At 35.6% G+C, this 26,084-nt stretch overlaps 2 protein-coding genes across 5 annotated transcripts; one reads left to right on the top strand and one right to left on the bottom strand.

Moving 5' to 3' along the window:
- The first annotated feature begins 9,444 nt into the window (after positions 1 to 9,444).
- LOC107630983 (zinc finger CCCH domain-containing protein 38) lies at positions 9,445 to 15,642 on the top strand. 4 transcript variants are annotated; one of them, XM_088508937.1, is made up of 5 exons: positions 9,445 to 9,756; positions 11,905 to 12,017; positions 12,282 to 13,336; positions 13,480 to 14,513; positions 15,380 to 15,642. In XM_088508937.1, the coding sequence occupies exons 2-5, from the start codon at positions 11,953 to 11,955 to the stop codon at positions 15,407 to 15,409; spliced, it is 2,184 nt and encodes a 727-aa protein (XP_088365063.1). In that variant the 5' UTR covers positions 9,445 to 9,756; positions 11,905 to 11,952; the 3' UTR covers positions 15,410 to 15,642. The 4 variants fall into 4 exon arrangements, with proteins under 4 accessions (XP_088365063.1, XP_088365062.1, XP_088365061.1 ...); XM_088508936.1 differs by having other exon boundaries at positions 12,279 to 13,336; XM_088508935.1 differs by lacking the exon at positions 15,380 to 15,642 and having other exon boundaries at positions 13,480 to 14,799.
- An 8,443-nt stretch (positions 15,643 to 24,085) lies between these two features.
- Positions 24,086 to 25,045, bottom strand: LOC107633604 (uncharacterized). Its single transcript, XM_016337212.1, has one exon. It carries the CDS (start codon positions 25,043 to 25,045, stop codon positions 24,086 to 24,088), a length of 960 nt encoding a protein of 319 aa, XP_016192698.1.
- Between the last annotated feature and the right edge of the window lie 1,039 nt (positions 25,046 to 26,084).

The following is a 26,084-nucleotide window of genomic DNA, read 5'->3' as shown; positions in this document are numbered from 1 at the left end:
CGCAAAGTTTTTGGCGCTGTTGTCAGGGATTGTTCGAGATTGACAAACTACCGGTTGTCTTGCTTCTTAGATCAGGTATTTTTTCTAGTTTTTCTTTTGACTGTGTTTCTTATATTCTTTCTCAAAATTTTTCAAAAAAAAAAAAGTTTTCATCTTTACTCATCTTTTCTTTTGTTTGAGTCTTGTGTCAAGTCTTAAGTTTGGTGTCCCTTTGGTTTTTGTTTCTTTTCTTGAATCTTGAAAATTGTTCTTGTTGTCTTTCTTTGTGTTCATATTTTTCTTTGTATTTTTCCTTGTTTGATTTCAAAATTTTTATGTTTGGTGTCTTTTAGTGTTTTTCCTTTTCAATTTTTCGAAAATTAGTGTCTTTGATTTCAAAATTTTTAAGTTTGGTGTCCATCTAGTGTTGTTCTTTTCTTTTTAATTGTTAATTTTTCGAAAATTTTTTAAATTAAATTCAAAAATTTTAAGTTTGGTGTCTCATTAGTTATCTTTTTATTTTTGTTTAATTTTCTTGTTTATCTTTTGTTTTCAAATCTTTATCTTATCTTTTTCTGTAATTTCAAAATTTTCTTCTTATCTTTCTTTTTAAATTCCAATATTAAAAGTTTAATATTTGGTTAGTTTTTCTTTCTTTAAAATTTGAATTTCAAAATCTTTCTTTGACATTCTCTTTTTAATTTTAAAATTTTTCAAAAATCAAATTTTCTGTCTTAAATTTTTAAAATCTTATCGTATCTTGTTTGACTTTTTCTTTCCAAATTTAAATTTTAAAATCTTTGATTGACTCTTTCTTTTTAAATTTAAAAAATTTTCAAAATCAAATCTTTTATTTTATTTTCAAATCTTGTTAGTTAGTTATTTGTTTTATCTTATTTTAATTTTAAAAGTTTAGTGTCTCTTTAATTCTTCTTTCTCTCTCTTCTTTTTCGAAAATCTCCTTCTTCTTTTTCTTTCTTCTTTTTCGGAAATTCTCAATTCTGTCTCTCTCTATTTTCGAAAACTCCCTTTAAACAAAAGACATCTGTATTTTCTTTTTCTTTTTATCTAAGTCTCTCACAAGGAGCTCTCTATACTCTGACATAGAGACTCCTTTCTTTTTCTCTTCTTGGATTCTTTCTTCTTATTTATGAGCAGGAATAGGGATAAAGAAGCCCTTTTTGATCTTGATCCTGAACCTGAGAGGACTCTAAGGAGGCGTCTGCAGCAAGCTCAAAGAGCAGGAAGGAACCTCACAGAAGCTTTTGGTTAAGAAGCTAAAGATACAGCAATGGCAGCTAATCCAGAAGCTGGAAGAGACGCAAGAAAGGTTCTTGGATCTTATACTGTACCCAATTCTAACTTTTATGGGCACAACATCTCCATACCTGCAATTAGTGCAAATAACTTTGAGCTGAAGCCTCACCTGGTCACTCTAGTACAACAGAATTGCCAGTTTCATGGACTCCTGCAGGAAGATCCCAAAAAATTCATCTCTAATTTTCTACAGATCTGTGACACTATCAAGACTAATAGAGTAGATCCAGAGGTCTACAAGCTCATGCTCTTTCCCTTTGCTGTAACGGACAGAGCAAGGCTATGGCTGGATTCTCAACCTAAAGAAAGCCTAGATACCTGGGAGAAGGTGGTCAATGGATTCTTGACCAAGTTCTTTCCACCTCAGAAGCTGAGCAAGCTTAGGGTGGAAGTTTAAACCTTCAGACAGAAAGAGGTTGAATCCCTCTATGAAGCTTGGGAAAGATACAAGCAACTGATCAGGAGATGTCCTCCTTACATGATCTTAGAGTGGACCATGCTAGAGATCTTCTATGATGGCCTCTCTGAGCTGTCCAAGATGTCATTGGACCACTCTGCTGGTGGCTCCCTTCACATGAAGAAGACGCCTGAAGAGGCATAGGAGTTTATTGACATGGTTGCCAACAACCAGTATATGTACATTTCTAAGAGGAACCTTGTGAACAATGGGGCAGCTCAGAAAAGTGGACACCTTAGACGCCATCTTGGCTCAGAATAAGCTCATGTCCTAATATATTAATATGATCTCTCAGCACTGGAGCGGGACGCAGAGCTCAGATGCTTACTGTCCAGAGACAGCTTATGAGGTAAACGCTGGTGACAATACCTGGACTACCATGGAGGAGGTGAATTACATGGAAAACTCCTCCAGAAACTCTAATAACAATCTCTATTCGAATACTTTCAATCAGGGATGGAGGAATCACCCCAAATTTGGGTGGAGAGATCAGCAGAAGCCTCAACAAGGCTTCAATAACAATCAGGGTGGGATGAACCAGAACAGGTTCAACAACAGACTATTCTAACCCTCTCAGCAGCAGACGGAGACTCCCACACATAGTTTCTCTGACCTGGCTACTATAGTCTCCAACCTCTCTAAGACCACTCACAGTTTTATGGCAGAAACTAGGTCTTCCATACGGAATCTAGAGATACAGGTTGGTCAGCTAAGCAAGAGGATCCCAGAGATCCCCTCCAACACTCTTCCCAGTAACATGGAAGTAAATCCGAAGGAAGAGTGCAAGGCCCTCACTTTGGAAGCTGAGGCCGAACCCAAGAGGAGCTTGCTACTGAGGAACTCAAGGAGATCCGGGCTTATGAGAAGCCTGGGAATGTCACTTTGCACGCCCCTTTGCAGAGAGAGGAGCCTGAAGAATGTCCCTCTTCAGACGTGCAAGAGGAGCCTAAGGAGGAGCAAATTGCTCTTATGCAAAGGCGTTAGAGAAGAAACCTCCTTCCATGGCACACTTGAAGAGCATGATATCTGAAAAGAAGGCTCCGAGGAAAGATGAGACTGTGGTATTAACCAAGGAATGCAGTGCCTTAGTCCAAAGGAAGCTCCCTCAAATGTTGCCTGATCCCGGAAGCTTCCTGATTCCCTGTACTATAGGGACCATCATCTTTGAGAAGGAACTATGCAACCTTTGTTCAAGCATCAACCTCATGCCTCTCTCTGTGATGAAGAGGTTGGGAATTCAAGAAGTGCATGATAAACCCCAAATTTGTGATTTATCTTGTACTTAATTTGGGAGATTTTATCAATTTATCTCACATTTATTCAATGAAATAGCATGGTTTTGTAGTTCTCTCTAAATTTGTACGTAAGTGTGAAAACATGCTTTTTAGGTCTTAAAATAGCTAAATTTAATTCACCTTAATTTTATTCGATGCCTTGATATGTTTGTTGAGTGATTTCAGATTCATAAGGCAAGTATTGGGTGGAAGAAGTGAAGAGAAAAGCATGCAAAGTGGAGAATTCATGAAGAAATGAGCTTTTAGAGAACTGAAGTCCACTCGCACGCGTCACTCACGCGTACGCATGAGAAGGACATTTGCAAAGCCACGCGCACGCGTTACCCATGCGTACGCGTGAGGAGAAAATTTGCCAGCAACATGCACACGTTATCCACGTGCACACGTGACGAGCAGCACGTGACTCACTTAAAGTGAATTCGCTCGGGGCGATTTCTGAGCTTTCCGGCCAAGTCCAACTCATTTCTGAGGCTATTTGATGCAGAACTCAAGATGGGTCAAGGGGGGAGCAATTAGTTTAGCTAAGGACCATGCTTTAGGTTAGAATTAGGTTAGAATTAGGTTAATTCTTCTTAGATTTAGGTTTAATTTCTTGTTTTCATCTACTTCTCTTTATAATTTCTTAGAATGGAGAGCTTCTCTCTCTAGAATTCTAACCTAAAACATGATGAAAACTATACTATGACTACTTGGTTCATTTCCCCTTCAATTCTTGGTTCAATAGTATCAGAAATGGGTTAGATTGGGCCTAAAATGCTTCAGAAATTGCTGGTCACGTGTTGCCTTTAAGCGAGTCACGCTGATCCTACGACACGCATGATGGTCGACGCGTACGCATCATCTAACTGCAAGGCAACTATGGTAAATTGCATATCATTTTGAAGTCCCAGATGTTATCTTTCCAATGTAACTGGAACCGCCTCATTTGGATCTCTGTAGCTCAAGTTATGATCGATTTAGTACGAAGAGGTCATGATTGTCAGCTTAGCAATTCCTTCATTTCTTCATGAGTTCTCCCAGTTTTCATGCTTTTCTTCCATTTCTTTCAAACCATTCTTGCCTTCAAAATCTTAAATCACTCAAACAAACATATCAAGGCATCGAATGGAATTAAAGTGAATTAAATTTAACAATTTTAAGGCCTAAAAAGCATGTTTTCACTCTTAAGCACAAATTAGGGAGAGTTTATAAAACCATGCTATTTTAGTGAATAAGTGTGAGATAAGTTGATAAAATCTCCTAAATTCAATACAAGATAAGCCACAAAATTGGGGTTTATCAGGGAGACACAAACAACTAGAGAAAAATTTCATGCTATCAATTGGAAAACTATCTGCACTCCTAAACATGAAGGAGGATTAAAAATGCGAAACTAAACACTATAAATGATGCCTTCTTACTTAAGATCATATGGAACATCAAAGAAAGGCCTAATTCACTATGGGTAGAAGTTCTGACTCACAAATATTGCAATAACAACAGAGATCTAAACCAACCTACAATAAGGAAGTCAGACTCACCTCTTTGGAAAGAGCTTGTGAAACTCTGGCCAACCTTCAAGGAATGTATTATCCACCATATTGGTGATGGATTGTCAACCAATTTTTGGCTGGATCCCTGGGTAGAAAAATAAGGAATATTGATCAACAAGGCAACTAGAAATATCACTGGCAAAAAAAAATTGTGTTTGAAAATGGACAAACAGGTTCGGTAACTGGAACAAAAAATAAACTGAGAAAAAGCTTACTTGAGGAGACAGTCATGAAGATTATTGCTATGTCTAAACCCAACAAAGCCATGGAGATGACCGAATAGGTTGGAGGCACATGACATATGAGGACTTCTCTACAGGAACCACCTACAAAGTCATAAAAAATTAGTCAGCATCTAGGAAAACACTACGAACCATTATATGGAGCTGGGAAGGACCTCAAAAGGCTAAAACCTTTATTTGGCAAGTTCTCCATGGTAGATTTTTACTTAACAAAAGAGAGCACGTGTCTATAGAGAAGACATAAACTGCCAACTTTGTAAGGAAGACATATATTTTAAATTTTAATTTTATATTATTTTATATTTTTATTTAAATAAGATTGGATCAACCGATTCAATTGTGATATACTGGTTGAACCAGAAACTCAGTAACCCAGTAGTTTTACTAGTTTGATCATCGGGTCAGTTCAGACAACTATGCCAGAAACTCTTCCATAATTATATATAAAAGCATGAATTAAACTAAATTTTATATATAATTCAATTATTATTGAATAATAATGTAGTATTTTGATTTTATGATAATTTAATAGATTTACTTAATTTTTACCTAATTAAATAGTTCAATCCTATGATGCACGGATACTGACAGGGACACAGGACATAACACGACACAGGACACATGACACAAAAATTTTAAAATCTTATAAGAGACGAGGACACGACATATATATAAAGGAAAAATAGACAAAAGTACACTCGAATTTTCACACGGTAGACAGATGTACTTCTCAATTTTTTAATGAGTCATTTGCAAACATGAATATAAAACTCCGTTGTCAATCTACCCTTCCGTGACCTGAGTAATTTTTTCGGCAGTGGTGGAGGCCAGGTGGCACGGTATTGTATGATATGGCCAATTTGAGGTGACACAGTGAAAAATAGAAATATTCATTATGAAATTTGCTGATTTTTTTTTAAAAAGAAAAAGTTTTACAAGTCTCTTCATTATCTTCATTTTCATATTTTAGTGTTGAATGAAAACATGCCCTAGCAGAGAGTAAGCATAGTGAATTTCTAGGCACTTCACAGTTCGTTCGTTGCAGTTCATCATTTGCGTTATATTCTGAAGGCAAAAGTGGTAGGACACGAAGCGTGAAAGTCCACACACAGGCTTATGCGAAGGAGGAGAGTTCAGAATCAGACGTGATCAAAAGATAATGCTTCCTTCCTTCACATGTATCTGTGTTATGATATGAAAATACATCAATTTGGTTATTCTATAGTTTGATAGAGAATTTTTCGATAAACAGATGGCAAATCATATAACCTTTGTGTATCATCACGAGGGAAGATTTGAGAGAAACATGAATGGGGTTCTAAAATATGTTGGAGGGGAGGTTACTGTGATTCCTAGGGTGAATGTGGAAACTCTGAATACATTTTTTATGGTGGGGTTATTTAAGGATTTGGGGTATGTCTCATTCAAAGATTTTTACTGGGTTGAGAATGAGGTATCGAATGGTTTGCATTTAATTAGGCTTGACAGTGATGTAGTCCGAATGTATGAATTTGGTATTGAAAATGAAAGAATATGCCATATTTATTGGGATCATATTGTTGATTTACCTGAGAAAGTTGAAGTGGTAGACATTGTAGATGATGAGTCATGCCCAACTATAGATACCATTGAACAACCTACACCACAAGAAACCCCAAGAAGAAGAAGTGAGATGGAAATCCACAAAAAGCCTTCCCTAAAAAAGTTGTATGTTAAGAAGGCCAACAAGAAAAACAAAATCAACCAAAGTTCCAATGAAACTCAGAACCCAGCATCTCCCAATCCTTCTTTTACAACCCAACCAATGTCACAATTCGAAATCCCAAATGTCAACCGAAACACGACCCAGCAGCAAAGTGAAGCAGAAGTCCCACCTCCTAATAATTCACAGTAAGAAGGTCAGAATGAAGTGCCCACCCAGAAATCTAAGAACAGTCAAAAAAATAGAAGAGCATCGTATAAGAGGCCAGCACCGACTGGTCAAAGGTTTGTTCAAGGAGGAAGGAATGAGACACCAAAGATCTTTGTTCCTCATGTGGAGCCTGATTCATCTAATTCAGATGATGATAGTGACTCCGACCCTGACTACTATCAGTACGAATCTGAAGATTTACACAGTCCAATGTCATCCGATTGTGAGGATGATTATGATAGTGAATAGGGTGTGTGGCCTCAAGAAAATCTAAAATTGTTGTTATCATTTAGGGGTATGCTTATGGTATTGTAATTTAGACATGTACTTCTGTGGTTTGGATTTAGCCGATTAATATTTTGATGTAAACATCTGTTTTGATGCCTATAGGCATAGACATTTGCTATTTTGCAAGTTGAAATTGTAGATTATCATAGTTTGTTGCTAATGATAGATTATCATAGTTATGCTTATTTATTATTCATAATGAATTAGATCTTCAGTTTGTTTTGTTGCACAGGAATTGTACTAGAAATAAAATTGAACCAACCATTTGTATTAATAACCTTGAAAAAACCATTTATATTCAGATACTGATGGAAATGAAAGTGACAACACAGCCTTCTACTTAGAGGGAATTACAACTACTGATGAAATGTGTTAATAAACAAACACAGAATACATATACTTATCCCTAAGCATACATACTGTATCCATTTTCTAATGTTCTTCAACTCTTGATTAATCCCATCAATTGTCTGCAACATCTTCATTTCTTCTTTTTACCTTCCAGTTGCTTTCTTCTGCATACCTCCATTTGCTTTCTTCACTCTGCTCCTGAATCCCGCAATCTCTTCCAGCATTAATAACTTCATTAGCTCAAATGAAATTTCTGTATTATGAATTCGACTACAATTTTAACCATTTTGCAGAAAATTAACATTTGTCATAAAAATAAAATCAGAATTCACATACCTCCCATAATGAACAACGAAGAAACAATCTTCTAGGGTTCCACTCTATAGCAGACTCAAGCACCACTGCGTCAAGTCCATGTAGGCACTTGCCATTGTTGTAGTCAAACTTCTTCTTCTTCCTATTTTTTGGCGCAGAAGATGAGCTACCGTAACTACTGGCACAAGTATGAGGTATATTCTTCTTTCATTGAGAGTGTGACATTTTTATACATTAGAGTTTACAAACCCTTGTTACAACAGAAAGGACGAAGATGTACAGAGAAAATTGAAGAGAGTGAAGAAAGAATTTTTTTTCCCGTGTTAGGGTTCATATGGTTCGAAGGAATTAGAGAAGGAAGAGGATGAACAGTGATTTAATTATTCCCTTTTCTTATATTTATTTCAACAAATTTCATAATGAATATTTCTATTTTTCACTGTGTCACCTCAAATTGGCCATATCATACAATACCGTGCCACCTGGCCTCTACCACCACCAGAAAAATTACTCAGACCACGGAAGGGTAGAATTGACAATGAAATTTTATATTCGTGTGTGCAAATGACTCATTAAAAAATTGAGGACTACATCTGTCTACCGTATAAAAATCCAGGTGTACTTTTGTCTATTTTTCTTATATATAAAATATAAAGTAGTTTTTAAATAAATTTTCAATGATATTTTGATATTTTATTAATATTAAAATATAAAATAATTTTTTAACTATTTTTAATATGTTTTTTAATTATATAAAGTATTTAAAATATTTTTTATTTTAATAAATAATAATATATATTATTTCTAAACTCATTTTAAAAATACATGTTAAGAATAAAATTAAACATACTGATATGTAATGGTATTTAGGTGTATTTTTAAATATATCCATTTTTTATTTTTTTATTAAAATACAATTGAATACGACAAACAAATATGTCATACAAAAATTGTATCTATCCAAAATATATCCAATATATAAAATATGACAACTCAACCAAATGGCCATGCTTCATTGATTCAACCTAGGGGTGTGCATGGGTCGGGTGAAACCGGGTTTGATGTGATCCAGACCCGACCCGAAATATATACCGGGCCTATTTATTAGACCCGAACCCGGCCCTAGATCTGATGAAACCTATACACTTTCGGGCCACGATTATACCGGGTAAAAACCGGGTGAAAATCGAGCCGTTAACATTACATTACCTTGATATCTTCTTATAAGCTAATATGTGAAAATATCTAAATTTTCAAGACTCCAACTATTATTTGACATGGTAAAATTCACTTAGAAAAATATAACAAGAACTAACTCTTCTCTAAAATTAAAGCGTAACCATAATCAATACTAATATTGTCTAATAACACCAAATATTTAAATCAATATAGATAACACAATATTATGCATTAGTCTAAAATCTTATGTATTTTAAACATAAAACATTAACTTATAGTCTTATAATAACTAATAACACAAAATATTAAGGTTTACAATACTTAAATTCCACATAAGAATAACCATCATCCATCACTAATAACACAAAATATTAATTGTGTATGATGACCGGGCCACCGGGCCGACTTCGGATGACCCGAGTCATGGCCCGGACTTGACCCAAAATAATGATCGAGTCTATTTTTGAGATTCTTATCCGATTCTAGACCCAATAAAATTACACCAAAATAGCCCCTAAAATGTTCGGAATCAAATCGAATATTTGGGTCGAGCCGGGGCATGCACACCCCAACGGCCCAACCTATGCACGAGTAGAGGATGACTGGGAGTGAAAATCACCAAAAGAAGCGAAATCCAATTGTGGGGGCCACCCATACCATAAGACAGTAGACTTGTTGAGTGTGGTTGTCGAAACGGCAATAGTTTCAGTGCGAGTCTCAGTTTCTCTGTTTCTGTTTCTTTTGCTTGCCTACTTGGCCACTCCCAAGTTCCGTTGGAAGCTTGCAGTTGGAATCAGATGAGCCCCTTTGCTGCGCTACTCTGCTTTCTCTCTGCAACCGCTAACACCTCTTCCGCTCTATAACTACTATCATTTATCATCACTCACTCGTCAGTACTCTTCATCTTCCGCTCTTCCTATTGTTCCTATTCCTATTCTAGGGTTTATTCTATTTTTTATTTTTTATTTTGATTTGGTTCTGCTTGTTTCCTTTTTTGATACTCAGTTCTGCCTATTTCTTATTCCTATGTCTTTAATGCCTTTTTAAACGCGAGAATGGCTAATTAGTGCCCTATGATTTTGAATTCGAAGCGATGCCATTGAATCAGGACCCTCTTTTGCTACTTATTCGTGATTATTTACAGCGCTTTTGTATGATATGATACTCTCATGATCTTCTTTACTATCCCTAATCCTACTGAGTTTCACTGTTTACAATGCTTAAATATTATTAAACTAAAATTAATGGAAGAAAACCTATAATAGCACTTCATATCCCCAAAAAAGGTCAAAACAAACAAGTCTTGGATCCGTATAAACCGTGCACCTAGCTGGTTGAGTAGATGATAAGAAATTGGAAATTGTTAGGTAGTGGAGTTGGCAGTCTTCTATAATGCTTTAGTTAGTTGTATGTATATGAGTAAGAGTAAGTGCTAATATTCAAGATACAATGTTTCTGCAGTATATATCAAATCTTCTTGTCATTAATGCCTGGAGGGTGTCACCAATTGCACTCAAAGTAGCTGGTGCAAAAATTGCAAATAATCTTTTCAATGCCATTTGATTCTTCCACAGGCTTTGGTGGATCTTTTTTAACACCTAAATTATGTTGGGTTGCTTTCCACTGGGGAATGAATAATGGACTACTTGGCTTTGTGATTGTGAGAGTAGCTGATTTCTTATTCTTTATTTATAGATTTTGTAAAGATAAAGATGCTGTACAAGATCCATCATGAATGTAGTTTTTTCATGGTTTTCTCAGAATAGGGTTGCTAAGTTTGTAGTCTGTTTGGAGATTCAAATTGGCAAGCACCTTCGTTACTCGTCGCTGAAGTTAAATTCACATCAATATTTAGAATATGGAATTGTATCATCTCGGTAGACGTATTGTTAGATAAATTAGTCATAGCACTATCCAGTTGTGAGAATGAGATTTTGGGCATTATTGAGATAAATTTACAATTACATCCGTTTGTGCGCCATTCTGAGGCATTATTGGCATCCTTAGTCTAATCGTTTTTTGAAGTTTCGGGTGTTGGCGATTAGTCAAAGGTATTCGATTTTGTTGTATCTACTTAGAATTGGTTAACAAGTACACATATGCCTCTAACAAGTTCCCATACGTCCAGTAACAATATTTCATTAGCACTCTTATAGACAGTATAACTTAAAACAGTAAAAGACGTAAAAATATAAAACGAAAAAGGTAAAACAATTACAACGATAAAAGATTTTTGCTCCTCTGGGAAGAATTTATTATCAGCAAATCAAATGTTGCAGAGATGGATGCAAAGAAGAACCAGAACAGATAGAATTCTCATGAAAAGAGAGAAGTTCAATCGGGAAATTCTTGTGATTAATAAAGAGAGCAAACTAACTATACAAAACAAGTCTCCTAACCGAGTTGGGGAAGGGGAGCGGTTATTAAATATTAAGTAACCACAGTAAACATGATCAAATGATGTATGCCACAACAACCTATCACTTTGGTGGATAGATTTTACTTCTCGTTATCATTTCTCCAAGTAGCACTCTTATTTTTCATTTTGATCGACCACCAACAACATTCTTCATATGGTCATTAGGTAGCTTTTTCCTTCCATCCGTATTCTGTGAATATACTGAGTCTTACATAGTATCGGCTCAACTCTTGACGTATGATACCTACTCAAGCACTTATTTGGGTATGCATGAGATAGAAATCGAGACATGTACGACTGAAGTAAATCTTCCTAGTCTCGTACTAAGCATAGAACTGGGATTAATGATTTAATTTTGTTTCTCTGCATGCGATTTTTATTTCAAGAATGGATCTTCGTGTTCTCTTTCTAAATACGTTCGGTTATGATTGCTGAGTTGTTGACTCCCGTGGTTGGTGACTTGGTGTGAACTTTGACGGCTCAGTTCTTGTAGCTTCAGATTTTTTGTGGTCATTTTTTTAGTCTTCTTTTCATTTGAGAACTCTGTTCTTTCTGTTTCCTAGCCTGCCATATATATCAGATTTATGACATTTCTTTTGGTGGTTGTTTCAAATTCAGAGAACTCTGCAGTAATTAAGTTGATCCTATAACATTGCGGGAAGAAAGATGAGTGAACCTGGCAGAAAGCACTCTTCAAGGAGGGATTTGAGAGATGATGCTGAATTTGCAAGGTATCCGTGTCATCTTCCATACTTTTGTTTCAAATCGTTCCCTGCGATATTTTTCATGTCTGTGCTTTTGCTAAAGAGAAAAGTTTCTTTAAGGGTAGCTTTTTGTTAATTTCAAGGTCATTCTAGTACACTTTTGAGTTATATTTTCTTCTTTTTTACTGTAAGAAGTTTTAGATCTTTTACATTGCTGCATGCGCATAATCTCCATATGATTTTGCTTTTATTAATTACATGCCTTTCTTTGGAAATTGCTATGTTTAGCAGTAGTCGGAGTAGGAGCCCTGCATGCGATTTCAGGTGGGATTCAGAAGTCAGTGACAGAAAAAGAATGAGGTCTGGAGGATCAACACGACCATGTAGAGATTTCGCTGTTGGAAACTGCAGAAGAGGCAGCCATTGCCATTTCCTTCATGATGATAATCAAAACTATGATGATGGCTGGGAAAGTAGAAGCAGGCAAGACAGAGCTCTCAGATATTCTGCACCCCATGAGGGTGGGGACTATTCTCTTAGAAGTGGAAGATCTAATGATGCTTGTATTAATTTTGCAAAAGGATGGTGTAGAATGGGAGCATCATGCAAGTATGTACATCATCACGACAATGGGTTTCGTGAAATTTCCATTGCAGAATCAACTAGAGAAAGGGAAATTGATAGGAGGCACATGGAGAGTTCTTATGAGTGGGATGGTGCGCATCGTCCAAATCACAGTGGGGATATTCCTTGCAAATTTTTTGCTTTTGGCAATTGTCGAAACGGTAAAAATTGCAGGTTTTCTCATGATAGTCAAGCATTTCAGAGGCCTAACAGAAGTTTAAGGGATGATAGAACGAGTTATTATGGTGAACATGAGGCATTGGATATACAAAAATTGAATGATTCGATTAGTCCGAATGGAAGGCTAAGGGATGACAGATGTGGTTTCAAAAGCAACATGGCTGATGTAGATGAAGCTTGGGATGGTCCAGAAAAGAATGACTTAGGTGCTGTCGTTGATACAGAAAACCTGGTTGAGGACAACACAAACAGAATTTCAGGTGCCACAAAGCCTAGTTTCACTCATCGGCCAATGAATGATGTATTGGACTGCCGTTTAGATAAGGGCAGAGTGCATGCTCAATCACCGTTTCCGAGTGTGAAGAACGATACCAACTATTGGGAGACACAAAAGGCTGGAGACAACATGCGCAGTACCCAGTCAATAAATACAGTGATTTGGCCAGGTGATGAAAAAATGTCTCCCGATTGGAAGTTTGGTGTGGGATCTTTCTGCGGAACTGAAGAGAAGCATGAGCAGAATAAACAAGAAGTTACTCCAGGTAAGCTCACATGCTTGATGTTCGTGACTACCAAATTTTCAAACAGGATTCTCTTATTAAAGTGGCATGCAATGATAAGAGTGTCATAAACTTTTCAAATGTGATTACACAAAACCTAAACTTTTGTACCGTTGTTCTGCCAGGACAAAGATTTAATCAGAATGCTCAGAATCTAAATGCTTCAAGCTGTCAGGTTGTTGGTCAAAGTCAAATGCCAGTTTCCGTTGCTGCTTCAAGAGTGGGAATTGTAGAAGGTATGCAGAACCAGGAAATCAATGTGGAGAAAAAGTATACTGCTGAGCCAAACATCATGGAGGCGATTCTATCACAAATTAGTTCAAGAGATCCTTTATCTCAGAACATGGTTAGCAAAGAACGGCTTGCTCAACTAACCAGCATCTCAGCCACTCTGGCACATATCATTGGTTCAGCTAAGCAGCTTCCACAACTTAATGCTACTTCAAATTCTCATGATGCAAGGGATACTCCTTTACTAGGCAAATCTGAAGGGTCTTATTCTAATAATAAGCCAGTTTTTACGTTCGCCAAGTCGGATCCTGCCATTGGATCACAGAAGCAGTATGATCCAATTTGTGACAGTATTGAAACTAAGGATGCTCATGCAAATGGTGTCCCGCCATACTTTTCCCCAATTGTAAAAGTTATAAATGAAGTGGAAGAAATTCCAGCACCATCATCTAAGTCGACAAGACAAAATCTTGATTATTCTCGTAAAACTGCCTTTCCAGAAGGACCACTTGTTAAGTGTGACCACTCTATTCAGTTGCAGCAGCAAGGTGAAAATATTGAGATTAATAAGGAGAAAGATGTAGTGATAGCTGAGGAAAAGCAAAGTTTACAGTGTGCTAAAGAAATCACAAAAGAGAATATTCCTATGGAAAACATGGATCAAACTGGTGGAACTGATGAAGCCAAGAAAACAAAGGATGATAAAGGGGTTCGTGCATTTAAATATTCATTGGTGGAGTTTGTTAAGGAGCTGCTAAAACCAACATGGAAAGAAGGTCAAATCACCAAAGAAGATTATAAATCAATTGTGAAGAAAGTTGCTGATAAAGTAGTTGGCACGGTGCAGCGGGCACATATTCCTCAAACACAAGAGAAAATTGACCACTACCTATCATTGTCAAAACCAAAGCTTAACAAACTTCTACAGGTCAGTGGTGGTTCTCTTACAAGTTTCCATTATGTGTGAAGCATTCCAAATCTTGTGCCCCATTTCATTTAGTTTTATAGATCAACTTCTGCCCATGTGCAACTCCAGTAACTCTTTTCAAGGTGGTTTAATTTAGATGTTCAGATGGTTGGTTGCAGGAAGGTTGTTCAAAGAGTTGTCCAAATTCCAAAAATATGGGATTCATTTTGATGGAGATCTTCCTATTTTGATCGGTTTTCGCATGTGTAACTAAATTTCATCATTAAATATGACTTAATACGTAGTAGAATATCTCAGACCACAAAAGAGAGTTTAATAAATTTAATCATCTCACACAACATGACTTTTGTTACAACTTAAATTTGAACACAAAATGAATAAGACTCAACTCGTTGGAGCATGGGGTATTGCTTCCATACAGTCAATCCATCACCATCACCATCACCAACCTGAGTTCAAACTTTCCTTCTCTATGATCACATGCATGATCGATTCTTTGGCTATACTTCCCTTCTTTTATCAAAGATACATCTTATTCAAGCATTTGAAATTCTAAAAGAGATATATATTGGCTACCCCATACTTAGGACTCCAACATAAGAATATTAGTATCACCCGTGACACCCCCATAACATGATGATCATAATTTGCTCAACTAAGATCTACCTGGACCATTGTTACTTTTTTTCACTTATATAAGACAATGTGTTTGCCCATGCCCACATACATAGGTCTATCCCTGGTCAAAGATGTTCTGTTTTATCAGTAAAGATCTGTGTTAACATTTAAATCTGAGTATAGCATTTGAGACATGTTAATTTTGGTTTTCATAGCAAGTCTTGTGATTTTTCTCCGTTTGATTGCAGGCATATGTAGAAAAGGCACAGAAGGCATAGGCATGTGTAGAAATTTGGCTGTGTAATTTGTTGACTATGTTTATATATTGCTTCATTTTTCTTTTTCCCTTTATTTTTTTGGGTACCCTTTTAGATCAGTTGATAATATAATGGAGTAGTAGCCCTTGCAGCTCGTGTACATACAAACTCGGCAAAAACGACTGATGCTATTATACATTAGCTTATAAGTTATAACTTGCTTACAACCCTAATACTTGTAGGGGTTCATTTTATTTGTTATATTACTTATATACTGTGTTTACTTCACCTGTTTGATGCAATTAAGGGAAAGTGACATCTGTTTCTATCTAGAGAGTCCAATTATGCAGCCTCGAATTCAATCATATCATGGAGTCCAACAGATGAAGGAATGAAAACATACAATACAAAACCCCATGCCATTCTCTGTTGATTCATGATAAATCAGTGCAGGACAAGAAAACAGGTCAACTTTATTCCTGTTGACATTGCTGCAACCCACGTTCAATAGAGGTACTACTGCAAATTCAAAGTAATGATTCCGCTATTGAGCGCTTTGGATTCGACTTTAAGGGCGAGCTGGATCTTATTCCATTATATCTATAATATATATATACCCACAATTAAACCGAGGGAAAAAAATTAGAAACAAAAAATAATTAAAAAGGGAAAGAATCAAATATCAAGGCATTGGGTATCGATAAAGAAGTCCTAAATTTGGCTTTATGTTATTCGTCGCTTAAAATTTGTGAATATAGTTTGTGTATATACTGTACGTCAATAAAAATAATTATTTTTTTATATTAATTATATGAATAATTATTTAAAAAAAACATATTTGATTGAATAACTGTGTAAATATTTAATATTATTAACATATTAAAATTAAACTCTTAAAAACAAATAGCAGCACAAAGTAGAATCAAATTAGTAAAAATGAATTACAAATATTGGTTTGGGAAACATCAGAAAATACTTGCAACTTCTATACAAAGTGAATACTTATTACTTATTAGTCACTTAATATAAATTTTAAATCTTAAATTTTAAATAAAAAAATTTTAATTTAAATTATTAATTCTAACTCTAAATTTTAAAATTGTCAAAATTTAAAAATTTAAAAATAATTTTATAATAAAAAATTAACTAATGAAAATTAATTTTCTATACTTATTTATTATATATTATAATTACTAGCTAGACTAGAAAAGTCATTTTTTTTACTAAAAATAGGAAAATTCGAACCCATGATCTCTTAGATGAGTATGAGAAGACTATACCATCTATTCAATATAAAACGTAAATATACTATTAGTGTCGGTAAAGATTCATACTATATAATAACATGAAACCATGCATTTAGTAATAACTCAACTAATTATTATTAGGGTTAAATACAATTTTAGTCTTAAGATATAGGTTGAAATTTTTTTTTGTCTCTAACTTTTTTTTTACATACAAAATCGTCCTTTAAGGTTTAACTTGATTTTAAAATTGTCCGTACCTTAAGGATCAAAATCGTATGGAAGTGACGGCAGAAGCGGAGATAGAAATGGATTGTGGATAACTTTTCCTTCTTCTTTTCTTCTCCTTTCTTCTTCTTCCTTTTCATTTTTGGAGGAGAAAAACACTTTTTCTCTTATTTTTTTTTTATTTTATAATTTTTTTGTTACGAGTAATTTGATCTAAAATTTTAATATTTAAATAAAAAGAACAATTTTAAAATTTAATTTTAAACTTTATGAGCAATTTTATATAAAAAAAAAATATTGAGAACAAAATTTTTTTTTAACCTATACTTAGAGATTAAAATTATTCTTAACCCTTATTATTACCAGTTATTTGATCATCTTTGACATCTCACAGCTGCCCAACACCGATGCTAGCCTAAGGATGCTGAAAGATCAAGTCTGTACGATGATAGGTTTCGGCTTTATGTTCATTTCAAAATTAATTATCTTCCCTTAACTGATTGGAGAGAGAGATTAATGCATAAGGTAACGGATACAAGAAGTTTTATCTGTATGACACAACTGCAAGTATATTCTTTAAGGAAAAACTATTATTTGCGAGACAAAAAATATCTACCATGTAAAGCCACGTAGCCCAACATAGTTAATGGTTAATAACTTTTTTAACTATTTTGTTAAGGGTTCGATTTATATTAGGTGTACGAGGGGTGGCAAAGCAGGTCGGTCCGCCCCAACTCGCCCTATTTTGTCTAAGTCTGCCCGGGCGGACCGACCCGTCCCGTCAACTAAAATAGGTTCAAAATACTAGTCCGCCCCGCTTTATGGCGGATTGGCAGGCTAGCCCACTTTTTTTTTTTTTGAAAAATAAAATTCATTAAAATTAACTAAAAAATAATAATAAAAAAATCAAATACAAATAAAAAATAGTCAAATTATAATATAATTTTTTATTATTTTTTTTAATTTTTGACTTCAATAAAATTGTTCAAAATAATATTTGTCAATAAAATCATCTTTATTTTAAAAAATAAGTCACATAATTTGAACATATATACGAAATTGTAAAATAAAATAAATAAAGTTAATAACTAAAAGAAGAATAAAAACAAAAAATAAAAAAATATTTAAAAATTCTATAATTATTAATTTTATAATAGTAATCACTCTTTTATTTAATAAAAAAAATTAAAATCTTCGGTCCGGCGGACCGGCCCGCCCCGCCCCGCCAAAACCCGCCAATTTGGTGATGCGGGTTTGGCGGATTTTTTTAATTTGGCGAGCTACAAATCCCAGCCCGCCCGCCTTTTTTAGCGGGTTTAGCGGATCGGTCTGACGGGCTCGACCCGTTTTGCCACTACAGTCGTCTTCTAATTGAAGATTTATTTTTCGGTAACGTTAGAGTGATAATAATAAAAAAGTTAATTTATTTAATTTAATATTTATAATTTTATATAATATTCATAATTATATTTATTATATTTAATATTATTTAATTATTTAAATAATAATTAAAAAATACAAAATAAAATAAATAAGAATTAAAAATTATAAAATAAAATAATTTAAAATATTTTAAATTAATTTTTTATTATTTTTTAAATATATTTATTTTTTTCCGAAGAAGTCTGTACTCAAATTAATTGGTTGTGAATTTGTTATTAAATGAATTAATAATAATGAAATTGCAGCATATATCAATTAAGTATCAAGCAATAATATAGTATAAAAAGTTGTTCTCGTATAATAATGTATGTAGTGGAATGTGATGTTTCGGTCATTTTGACCATAGAGATATGTTTCGACTTTCGAGGTGTTATTTGAAATTGGAATTATTTTGGATTTAAACGTTTTTAGGTAGTAAGTTTGATTTGTATGCTAGAAGAAGAGAGGAGGGTTCTAATGTTTGCGTCTGGACAATAGTAGGAATATCTGCAAAGGAATTTTGATGTCTAAGTTAATAAGAGTTTTAGTAGGTATTTTATCGATTTTTAATAAATTGATGGTGGTTTGATATCTAGTGGTTTGGAAGTGAAACCTACTTCTCTGTGCAGGTACCAGTTTTCTAAAAATAAATCAAAGTGTCTTCGATTAGACGTGTTTTGAGATAAAAAATAAATTAAAATTTATAAATCAATAAAAGAAACAAAAAAGGTAAAGTTTTCGAAAAGAAAATGTGCTGAAAACAAAAAAGGTTTGCGTTGAAATTGAAGGAAAGCAGTAAAATGCCTTTGACTGGGGTCAAAGGGTTTTGACATGAAAATCTAAAATGTAGAAATGTAAATTGAACAATGAAAATAAAGAAAACTTGAAAGATAAATCTGCTTGAAAAATAAAGTTTACAAGAAGATAAATTGAAAGAAAGAAAACATAGAAGGAACCCTACAGAAAAGTTACTCGATCGCAGACTCAGGAATTATCTGGGAATGTGAGTATGCTTGAGTGTTTTCTGAGTTAAAGTTTCAACGCTTATTCCCTAAAACCTCCTAGTATTTATAATATACTTTTGGTAACTGACAACTAATTACAATTAATTACAAAAACACAGTCTTGAATGCATACTCTTTGATAACCGTTCCCGCCTTTTGGCTATAAACATTTTCCATGATTTCCTCGCGTGATGAAAGCCTCTAACTTCTCCACTACCATAACTGCTCGATCTACTCATTTGAATATCTTGTTCGATTACCTGTCTCAAAAATCTTGTTCGATTTGACCTATTCGATTTAATAAAGTAAATGTAGTCGAATCCGCGTCGATTACCTCCAACCCACGCTTGCGCATGTATCTTTTCGAAGACCGTTCGAATTCTTTGATTTCTTTATCACTTCGAACTACCTCGCCTTAATCGAAAAATATTTTTTGATCAACAAATTACCCCATTGGATTAATGTGTTTGTCTTCGATAACATTATTGGAAGATAAAACACTTAATCCAAATTCAAATTCAAATTTTAATCTCTTAAATCAACAATAATTACCATTTAACCTTCCCATTAATGCTGATCTACTCGACATGTTTCCTGAGACTTACGCTTTCTCTTTCCACCACTTCACCTTCTTCGCGAAGTTACCTCTTTTTGCATTCCTCCTGTAATAACGGCTACATTAACATTTTAAATTCATCATTCTTGCCCTTGTTCAAAATTTTCTCGACCCCTTACTCTCCGAATTCCTCTCGTGTTACCCTTAACTTTTCAAAACTTCCTTCTTCTCTGTTCTGCAATGGCCACTTCCTCTTCCCATGCTGCTGCCCAAGACAAGGGTAAAGGTCACATGGTTGCGCCACCAACTCCACCAACCCTCCATATACTGAATCAAGTCAATGATGAAGTCATTGACGACCCACAGCTTCAAACTAATGATACCAAAATCTTAATCCCTTTCACAGTAGGGGGAGATACCCACTGCTTCCTTGGGCCCGTCGAATCTCTATAGAGGGCAAATAAGAAAACATCTTTCTTCTCCAGTGCTCGAGGGGAAGATTTGTTAATTAACCAAACCCTTGATATCTCCCTCTTCATTAACCAGAAACCTTTCAGGAATAATCCAAAAATTAATCTTCGAGGGTCTGATTTTACAGCCTGGTATCAACGCCTCGCCCCAACAAAGACTGCTGATTGGGAGGCTCTGGGGATCCAAGAACTGTTACAACTTTCTCACTTCTCACTTTCAACGCTCTCCTGGATGATTGGAGCTGTGACTTGTTTTTGGAACCGGACAACCAACAACTTCCACCTTCCTTGTGGAATGATTGGTATGTCTCTTTTAGATGTAGCCGCTATTACAGGGCTTCCAATAAATTTCCAGACTGTAATCCTGATATGCAGCCTGAGCGCCACTACAATATTGTCTTATCCACTTCTTACAGTGAGTTCATTGCCCAGAACATGGGTGCAGAAGGCACTGCTGTTACGGAAGACGAGCATGTAGCCTTCCTATTCTATTGGCTGAATGCAATTATTTTCTGTTCTCGAAGCGTTCAGATGTCAAAATTTTTCCTTCCCTTGGCTGCTCTACTTCATGAAGGGAAAGCTCTCAATTTGGCCAAACTTCTCCTAGGGTATATCTTTGAAGAACTTGGCCAATTTGTACATTGTCTCCGAGACAATTGTATGATTAGTACAGGTGGCCCCTCTGGCTCCTCCAACTATGGCTTAATGCCATTTTTGAAAATTTTATGACAAAGCTTGGAGGTGGTGGTACTGATAAACAACACATCAAAGGCTTTCGATTAGCTGATTACAAGCCCAACTTCACAAATACATAAACGGATGAAGACCGATTCTGGGCTATTTTTTCTCTCTTCTAGTCTTGTAAAGATTTCTACAATGACAACCTCAATTTCGCTCATTTTATGCGTCGAAATTGTGGTCCTGCTTGGCTTGATCGTTTACTCTTCCCAAATGATACTGAAGAAAACGAACATGCAAATCAGAATTGGGCAAATTTACTAGCTGTCCAAATAATTCCTACAAGAGTACCTCAGCACAAAAAAGAAAGGTTCAAAGTGACCCTGTATGCCCCTCATTTTACAGCCAGGCAACTGGGATTTTCTCAAGTCATCCCATCTCCACTACCTCGAAATAGTGAACCATTCTGCCATATCATTCTGACTTCCCAAAAGAAACTTGATGCTTGCCTTTTAAAAAACCAGCAACACAAGGAACGTTTCAATTTCCTTGTTTATGATCGCAGCTCCTACATCACCAAATCCTGCTTCAAATGGTTTACTACTTATTACTCTAAATACACTCGTACTTTAGAGGAAATTCAGCAATTTGCAATTCGAATAGCTCCTGTTGCTGAGGGTTCTCCAAAAAGAACCCAAAAAAGAAAGCTGAGATCACAATCTCCTCACAACAACCACAACACAAAAGTCGAAGGACTCCTACCAGGGCTTCTAGAAGGGTAATTACTTTTACATATTCATGTACTCGAAATTGAAATATTTTGGAAACCACATTTGCTTAACAGCATTCAATTTTGATTTTCCATCAGTTACGGCTGCAGCCATCAAGTGAAAGCTCTGATGGAAGTGGACAACCCATCCAAGACATCCTTGCTGGTTCCTGTCAATCGGAGGATACGGCCGATTCAGACCCTGGCAGTCGACTGATTCGAAAACCAAGACTCATTCTGATAACATTATCATTTCTACGCATACTTTATTTAGGTTAGAATAAATCTCAACTTATAGTTATGTACCTTTATGTCAGCCTTCCACTGATGCTCACTCAATCACATCTCCTGTGGCCCCTGATCAACCGCCTCTGCAACAACAACTTGACCTGGGACACTCTACATCCCACGATTTGATCCAAGCCACAGAATCCACTCAACCACTTCAAGCTGCCTTTCCAACTCCCCGTATAACACAAGTGGTCGATTTGACAAAAGATCCTTCACCGTATTCTCCAACACAAACTCAGATACTTGAGCCAACCTCACCAAACAATCAGGCTGCACTTTCTGCTAAAAACCAAGTGCCCCGGATTCTGATTCTGTCTCTCGAGTTGCTGAGACTACCAATTCAGACTCATCTCGATCCAGAGTTTTAGAAACTCCCCAAGAATTTTCTATTCCTCCTCAACAGGCTGGATTTCAAACTCCTCCATGACCAGGATCTGGAAATTCGAGCACTTCTACCACACCTCAAAGTGCTACTTTAGCCAGCCTGATCTCTATCTTAAACCATGCTATCCAGAAAAACGAAGTGCCTATACCAGTGCCAACACTTCCAAGACCTTCTACATCGAGACCTTCATTTGAGTTGAGTGTTGATATTCAAGAACAACTTCGTTCTCTTCTAAAACTCCTGGATCATCCACCTGCTGCCTGGATCAGCGATGCGCTTCTCAGGCAGCTTTTATCTGATCTTTTAAATTCTGCCTTTGAACTCCTGGCTTCTACCCCATATTCTGCTATAGTCCAACAATGCAAACAACTTGCCAATGACAGCGTAGCTTCCCAAAGAAAACTTCAAGAGATCGAAAACAGAAAAGCTAAGATCAAAACCGAAGTGGAGAGTTGTACTACAACCCTTCAACCAATCAAAGCTTCCCCTGAAGAATTCGATTTAAGGATCTCTCATGCTATTTCTGTTCAAGCTTTTTATGACAAATAAGAAGCAAGACTTGAAACAGAATTAGTCCAAATCAATGAAAAGCTCGCCAAAATATGCCAAAGACAAGCTGATGTAGCCAAACCTCTGACTACTGCTCAGCAGGAACAAAAAAATCTCATCTAAGAAATTGTTTCGATTGAGACTAAACGAGAAGAATACGAGAAACAACTTGAAATAGTCCAATTCGACAAGTTTAAGTAGGTCAAGGCACTTACAGCTTTGTACAATAAAAGGGCAAAGCTATGTTCATATTTGGCAAAACTTTTGGCATCTAGAATTTCTTTACCTCAGGCTTTACTTCTTTGTAATGGTTTCCATCTTTTCTGGACTTATGCATGTTTGACTTTAATTTAGCCAACAGTAATACCGTTTCAAGTATTTTCCATTAATCGAGTGAATTATTTTTCCCGATTTGATATCCTTGATTTGATATGCATTCCCAAAATATGATCCTATCACTTGAAAAGGGCCTTCCCAAGTTTGGGACCATTTGCCAAGAAATTTCGATTTCTTTTCCATTGGCAAAATAACTTTTAAAACCAACTTGCCTATATTAAAATATTTCTCCCTTATTTGACAATTATAACTTCGAGCAATACTTTCTTTTTGTCGAATCATATTATTAAGTGTCAGGATTCGCTCTGAGTCTAATTCATTTAACTCATCGAACATTGCATTCCAGTAATCATTAACTGGCAAATCATTCTATTTTGATACTCTCAAAGTATTCAAATTAATTTCTAACGGTAGCACTGCATCATGGCCATAAACTAATTTATAGGGTGAAGTATTTGTTGACCCTCTTGGTGAATTTCGATAAGCCCAAAGTACTTGGCTTAAAGTATCATGCCATGTTCAAGGCTTATTTCCGATATGCTTTTTGATCAGACTTATCAGAATTTTATTTGCTGCCTTAACTTGCCCATTATCTTGAGCATAGTAAGGAGTTGAAGTGATCATACTGATATTCCTTGAGGCTGCAAAATTTTTAATTCGCTGACCAGTAGCCATCGATCCCTTTCTTATACAACTCATCAGCCATCAAGACAAAATTTATTGCTTGCAATTTCATCTTTCTATCGACTGGAATATTGGGATCTTTTAAATACTGAGCAATAGGCTTTCTCCAGTCATTATCTTCCATTCATCTATACACAAAGCCTCTCTTTCATTTGCAGGTACTAATATTTGATGGATACTAGCCAATTTTTTAAGAGTCTCTGGACCGATTCTATATCTCGAAGCAATTTGGGCTAATTTATTAGCAATTTCATTATGGATTCTGGGAATGTGAACCAAAAAAACTTTTCGAAAGGAGGTTAACAACTCTCGATCAGTTGTTAAATACTTTTGCAACTTCTCATTATTGCATTTAAACTCCTTGGATAACTGCTTCAAAACCAACTGGGAATCCCCTAATATCTGGACTTTCAAAGCCCCTTTACTAATTAATATTTCGAGACCCAAAATTAAAGCTTCGTACTCTGCCACATTATTCGAGCAAGGATATTTTAACTCGAAAAGAAATTCTGATGGAATCCCCTCTGGTGAAATAATAAGAATTCCAACCCCTGCACCATCTTTGTGCTTCGATCCATCAAAATATAACTTCCAATAATCAACTTCAATGTCGATTACATTTGCCCCCTGGTCATTCAGATCGTTCGAATTATCAACAAGAAAATCTGCAATGACCTGTCCTTTTACAGCTTTAGCCGGGACATGTTGCAAATCTAACGATGTCAGTGCCAGCATCCATTTTCCTAAACGCCCTCGCAACATTAGAAAACTTAACATATATTTGATGAGATCAGTTTGCGCTATAACCCTTACCGATTTAGCCACCATATAACACTTTAAGTTCATACAAGCATAGTATAGAGACAAACACAATTTCTCTATCGGGGAATACCTTGTTTCGATGTCAGTTAGAACTCGACTAAGGTAATAAATGGCCCGCTCATGCCCGTTCTCATCATCTTGGGCTAACATACACCCAATCATATTTTTAGATACTGCAATGTATAATTTTAAGGGCTCATATGGACGAACATTCGCCATAATTGGAGCCTTCGATAAATAAGTCTTAATCGAATCGAATGCTAGTTGATGCTCATTCGTCCATTCGAACTGTGAATCACTCTTTAGTCTCACTAAAGGAGCAAACACTCGAGTTCGATCAGAGAGATTCGAAATGAACCTCCTGAGATAATTCACATTTCCTAGGAAGGACTGCACTTCTTTCTTCGATTTGGGTGCAGATAATGCCAATACTGCATCAGCCTTATTTTTATCGATTGCAATTCCATTTTTATGGACAACAAAACCTAAGAAATTTCCAGTCGATACCCCAAAAGCGCATTGACGTGGCAAAAATTGGCGGATTAAGAAATTAATATAAGAGATACGTTGCAAGTACAGTTCTTAACCAACAAAAATCTGCCTATCAATTTAAAAGGGTTGTCACAAAATTAGAATTAAAATACTGGGAGTATGAATCCCAAGTCGTCTCCCAACGAGTTACAGAAAGATGTGCTATTTTATTGATCAGATATTTTCCAAAATGGTTTTGATTTTGATAAATAGGAAATTAAATCAGAGAATTTATGTAATTTAAATAAAAATCTTGACCGGGAGTAGATTAATCGGAAGTTCTATCCTTGTTGGAGTTCTCCCAAGATTAATTAATAATTGAGGGTTGTTATGCTTAGTTATCCTTTACTAGGTAGAGGAAAGTCAAGCAAGTTGGAAGTCTACTTCTGTTCACAAGTTCTAATCCTCTCCCTTGGGAAGGATTAGTGTCAGTGACTAGAGGGCGATCCAACAATAAACCCAATTACAATTTTACTCTTGAGCATTCCAACTCAAGGTTCTCCTTTCAATCAACTCCCAATCAAGTTAGGGAACTACTCGCTCATTATGAATGTAAACTTCACAAAATAAGAAAGGGAAATAAAGGAAGACATGATAAATAATAATAAAAAAGACCAATTAAAAATAAAAATAGTTCTTGTATTAATAAATTCTAAAAATAATCCAATAGTAATTCTGAACAAATTAAGGATATGAAAGAGTAAGTGACAAGTAAGGAAAACAAACT

This window comes from Arachis ipaensis, chromosome B3 (assembly GCF_059453495.1).
Source record: "Arachis ipaensis isolate K30076 ecotype BB chromosome B3, ASM5945349v1, whole genome shotgun sequence".
NCBI classification, from domain to species: Eukaryota; Viridiplantae; Streptophyta; class Magnoliopsida; order Fabales; family Fabaceae; genus Arachis; species Arachis ipaensis.
Note: the sequence above shows the minus strand (reverse complement) of the source record. Positions and strands in the feature narration are given on the sequence as shown.

Coding starts and splice junctions, on each gene's coding strand:
- LOC107633604 (XM_016337212.1), bottom strand. CDS start 25,045: ATGGCGAATGTTCGTCCATATGAGCCCTTAAAATTATACATTGCAGTA.
- LOC107630983 (XM_088508934.1), top strand. CDS start 11,953: ATGAGTGAACCTGGCAGAAAGCACTCTTCAAGGAGGGATTTGAGAGAT. Junction 12,018..12,278: donor GATGATGCTGAATTTGCAAG/GTATCCGTGTCA, acceptor TGCTATGTTTAG/CAGTAGTCGGAGTAGGAGCC. Junction 13,337..13,479: donor TAAACAAGAAGTTACTCCAG/GTAAGCTCACAT, acceptor TTGTTCTGCCAG/GACAAAGATTTAATCAGAAT.